General features: G+C 33.6%; 1 protein-coding gene across 1 annotated transcript; it reads right to left on the reverse strand.

Annotated features, from left to right (window-relative positions):
• Window positions 1-3,562: 3,562 nt before the first annotated feature.
• On the reverse strand, window positions 3,563-5,350 carry LOC134276644 (uncharacterized; the record flags this gene model as incomplete). The annotated part of the gene is made up of 1 exon (XM_062758916.1): window positions 3,563-5,350. A coding segment is annotated over one exon (1,704 nt), but the record flags the coding sequence as incomplete, so codon positions are not given.
• Window positions 5,351-5,353: the final 3 nt, after the last annotated feature.

Below are 5,353 nucleotides of genomic sequence, written 5' to 3' on the forward strand. Positions count from 1 at the left end.
TCTGCTTGCTTGATGTATTTATTTCTGAAAACATTGGAGCATAAAGCATAAAATTACAATAAAAGATTGTTTAATTATGAAATCATAGCATTTTTAACATATGTTACGTGATGTAAGAGTTTTAGTGATCTAAAGACCACTGTCGTGTGAAAAATGTAACTGCAGTATTTATGCTGATTCACTATAGTTTGTTATTAAAGGAATAATCCTTTAATTTTTCAAATAAATGTGAAAGTATATAAGCTAAAACCAATGAAAATGTTGAGTTTGGACAATAACATTAAGTCGGACTGAGAGTTTTTTTTTAGAAGAGTAATAAAAAGTACGCTTTTAATCTTCGTAATCCTTTGTTATATATAGCAAAATTGTGAATGGGAAAGTAATCTCAATGAAATGTATTAATATTGCCTACATTCTCTCATAAACATTTATTTCTTCGTTCTCTACTTAAATAAACGAATTGAAGTTCATTTTAATGGACACAATATCATATTCACTTATTTCTTATTTTTTTAAATGACTCGATTATAACTGAAAACTACAGAGAAAGTAATCTGAATATCAATTATGGTGTCATTAAGGCTTTTTAACTTAAAACTCTAAAAAAAAAATTATTAGGTCTTATTAGTTCTTGATTGTAATTTGAGAAAATAGAGGAATGATTTGAATTCATTGCAGCTTCTTAATTTATACGGTATTAATGAGTTTGGTGAAGCTTACTCAAGTTTATACAGTATATTTATTTCTTATTTAATGAAATACATAGAGATACAGAACAGTATTCGAGCTCAAAAGTCCATTCCAGTTGTTCAAATCAGAAAAAGCGCAAACACGGACCTCAAAAACAACAGGGGCCACTTTTACAAAAGAACTTACGGCTAAGACCAAAAACTTAAGTTAGTCGTAAAAATTGCAAAATTAATGATTCTGTTTCAAATTGCTAGTGTAAAAATATCATTCTGCATTTATTTTAAAAAGATTAAAACTATTTTCAATATAATTTTATTTAGAAAGTTATATACATAATAAAATTTTTGTCTTGGTCATAAGTTCTTTAGTAAAAGGGACCCCGGGTCCTTACGTTATTAGGCTTCCTTGTTAGGTTACCATTTAAGGGGCCTGGACACAGTTTCAACTGGGTTTTTAAAACCAATTTTAATGTTTACAATTCCTACCTAAGGCATAATTTAATGATTAGCAAATATTTGAAAATCATTTGTTGATTAACAAACAAGATACCGAACTTAAAATTCTTCATAATGTGAACAAGGCTCTTTCCTTGTTTTTGTTTACATATAGAAAATATCATATTTATGTTCCCCAAACGGAGTTTGGGAACATATTGTTTTTACTCGGTTTCTTATTATTATTATTATTATTATTATTATTCTTTTTTTTCTTCTTTGTTCTCCGGTACTTTTTTGTCCGCGAGTGTTCTCAGAAACTGTTCACCCAACTGAGCTAAAACCTTTTTAGGGTTAATAGGTGTGTAGTGTAGGTGTGCAACACGAAGGTTATTTTGCGCGCATACGCATGCACGTGCAGGCGCGTGAAATGAGTGAAATGACGGATATACTTTATATAGCCATAACTTTAACATTTTTTGATGAAATATTTTAAAACTCATTTAATAAGGATATATTCATAGTGTAGATAATGTGACACTGTCAAATTAGCACGAACTCACGCGCATGCACGTGCGCTTCGCTCTGATTGGCTGAAACAGAAATCTCAATATCTTTTCTGTTTTTTGACAAAATGCTATGAAATTTAAAATATAGGCATACTTTAGGATGTACTACAATATGATATATAACAATTGTCATGTAAACACGCGCATGCACGTGCGCTGCAATCTGATTGGCTTAAACTTTAAATGGCTATAACTCCCTTGTTTTTCAACGAAACAGTATGGGATTTAGAACATAGACAAACATAATGGTCTCCCACAAGGAGGTATGGTCGTCATGCACAGGCATGCACGTGCATGCACGTGTGCTTTGCTGTGATTCGCTGAAACAAAAATCGCAATATGTTTTTTTAATTTTTGACGAAATGCTTTAAAATTTTAAACATAATCATGCATTAGGATGTCCTACAATATGATATATAACAGTTGTCATGAAAACATGCGCATACGAGTCATTTTCAAAAAATGTCCAAATTCCACCACCAGAATTTTGCAAAAATAAATGCGGCGATCTAAACTTTTTAAAGTTTTATTTTAGCATTCAAACATCAGAGATGCATAAACCATGTTAAAGCACAAAGAATTCTATTAACATATACTAAAAAAAACATCATATGTACATGGACCCAACAATAAATGTCCATGGAGTTACTTAGTTAAAAGTCGTAGTAAAATCATAACTTACAAAAAAAATTAAGGTTTTTAGAATAACAATCTCAACATCTTGATAAAATTATTCTTTTGAATCAAACTGAGGTTTCATAACAGAAAATTATCAGATAAAGTAAAGCTGGAAGTTGTAAGTATTGTAACTTTTGTCTATATCTTACACGTTTACTTAAAGCATACATCATTTACCTCAGCACAAAATACTTGCTTTGCATATAAACTTAGTATTAGAAAACGACAGTATTTTGTTGCAAGTTTCGATAAAATTGTATAAAGATTTAGAACATAAATATAGGGAAAATGTGTTGGTAACACCAAGGATATTTAAATAACACAAAGGACATAAAGGTAACACTAAGGATATTTTGTGCAATACATAGAAAGAAAATAATAAAGTCGTTCCCCTTCCTTCCAAAAAGGATAGTAATGAAATTACCCTAGAGGTGAATATAAGAGTATATGGTTTTAAGATAAAAAATGGCGGGGGATTTCTTTCATTTTATATTGTGAGTCTGACTAGTAACACCAAGGATAAAACAGTAACGACATAGACATAGCTATCCAATCATAAAAATATATGATAATAGAAAAATGAAATCAAATTCTCATGCGCGAATAAAAAATGATTACTATCACATAACATTGAATAATTGATCAGTACTTGTTAGTGTATTTACATATCCCCGCAGAAGCTGTAACACCAATGACAAAAAATAACACAAAGGACATCTTTAAAAGATCCAAAGGTTTACACAGATGAGTATTAAATCAGCTAGAACAATTTTTAATGAAGAAAAAATTATGAAAATAGTACATATACATGTATTTGTAAATGACCAGATTTCAAACATATAGGATGCATTAATCTTTTTATGGATTTTACACTTTCATTTCATTTATCTACAGCTAGCCTCTTTCCACAATGAGCTCTCTATATGAGCCTCATCGGATAGAAATCGACCTTATCGGCAAATTTTATGATTTTTAGATTTAAGTATATTCTAATTGCCGTGGCTGTAAGTAACTGAAATCAAAAAACCAAATATCGATATCTTGAAAAATAACAAAGATATTCAAGTTTAAACATCACATGTTTGAAGAAAAATCATGATAATTTATCGCTTTTTTGTGACGTCACAATACAGAATGAGTTTAATAATTATTTCACATTCAATACTACTTCATTCACAACAGAAAATCTCTGCAAAAAAGTATAAAATTTAAACTTGATTCGTATGTACTTGTCAATTTAGATTGATAAGCATCGATCAGGGACCAGAAATTGAATCACTCCTCGTCTGGAGCCGGACATGTTACGTCTTTGTACGGCGCTTTTACGTAAGCTCTGATCTCATTGAAAAGGTAATTTCTTCTTTCAACTGAGAGTCCAGCTGGAGCAATCACCTCTGGAAATCCACTGACGACTTTATCTATGTTCACCTTCTCTTTTAAAAGATTTACTCGCACTTCAGGGCCTTCAAGCGTATTTCTGGCATAAACAACACCTGGTTCTTCTGCAGAAAAGCGGAAGTGATGGAATTTTCCGATGCCTTTTAAAGGTTTAAAGTACGCGTTGAAGAAAGTATCCCATCCAAACCATTGTAATCCGTTAACCTGTCCTCCATATCGAACCGCGGTGTTGCATTTTGCAGAATTTTCAACCACTGCTTCCAGTTCCTGTATACCATTAACCTCCGACCTGCGGAATTTCTTCTTAATCATGCCGAAACAGGAATCACATAGACATTTTGTGTGTCCAGCAATCATGAAATGTAGCTGTATTTCTTTGTGTCGACCTGTGCAGCATCGCCATGCCAAATAGTGCAAAGTAGTTTTATTTTTATTTTGCCCTACGCAGTTGTCAGCATGGAGATGACAGGCTATCTCTCCATAGCTATTGGCATTCAAATAGTGATGCACCATCTTTAGAACTGCATTCGGCCCGTGCGTTTTGCTTCCATTTATTCCAATTGTTTCATTCTCATCGATTAGATAGTTTGTCTGCATAGGGAAATTCTCATCACAAACTCCAAAAATTTGGATTCTTCTCGATTGGAGGAAGAAGAGAGCACCGACTTGCTGAGATGAATGTGGTACAGTAACGTATTGTGAGAAGTCAAACGTGTAATGGACGTTGGTGAAGGGCATGGAACAGGGCTGCAGGAATTTTCCATGAGGTTTTTCAAAATGTTTCAGTTCGACTCTTGCATTTTCTGTACATAGTTTGTAAAAATCACGTTCCCGTTTCGCCTCTTTTACATGAAGTAAAAGGCGTTGTGTCAATTGTAATTTGACTTCTTCTCCGAAGGCACCAGATATATCTTCCCTGAGATCGTGGCAAGTCTTACATAGGTCTGTTTTCGGCTTGATAAACTGTATGTACGGAACACAGGAGTTCCATGCTCCTTTGAAAGTTGTTAATTCCATGTAAGGACTTCCAGTTTCCAAGCAAGCCTCCTTATATTTCATGTGAATCGACATTTTACTTTCACTGCATGGTAATAGAACTGGTGGCGTGTTATCACGGGCTCTTGGGGCAGCAGGTAAAGGCAGCCCAAACTGATCTGCATATCTCTTCAAAAACAAAATAGCAGCTTCCACGACAGCAAATGGATGCCCATGGTTGGATTTTTTTCCTACTAGTCCATGAACACGTGGAGTTGCGCCGTTTTCCTTCAATTGCATTTTCAAATTTTTGAATTCTGAACGCCCAATTTCAAATAAAGATCTCCATGTACTCTCGCAGATTTCCACTCCCTGAAAACAATAATGAAATCGTTGCCTTTGTCGTTTCCCTCCGTTGATGTTGTCATCTGTAGTAATAAGTTGGTCTTCTAGTTTGGACAGAATGTAAACGTCTCTCTCACTCTTTGTATACTCTCTTAGCCTCAAAATCTGTATGTAAGCCTGTTCTTTGAATGAGGAAATTTTACCAAAACAATCCCCAGAGCACCCACACCCGCTTTCAAAAATTCTATCTATGTACTTCCTCTC

The sequence above is a fragment of the Saccostrea cucullata genome, unplaced genomic scaffold (assembly GCF_032062105.1).
Source record: "Saccostrea cucullata isolate Sc308-1 unplaced genomic scaffold, CSIRO_AGI_Scuc_v1 ctg6831, whole genome shotgun sequence".
NCBI classification, from domain to species: Eukaryota; Metazoa; Mollusca; class Bivalvia; order Ostreida; family Ostreidae; genus Saccostrea; species Saccostrea cuccullata.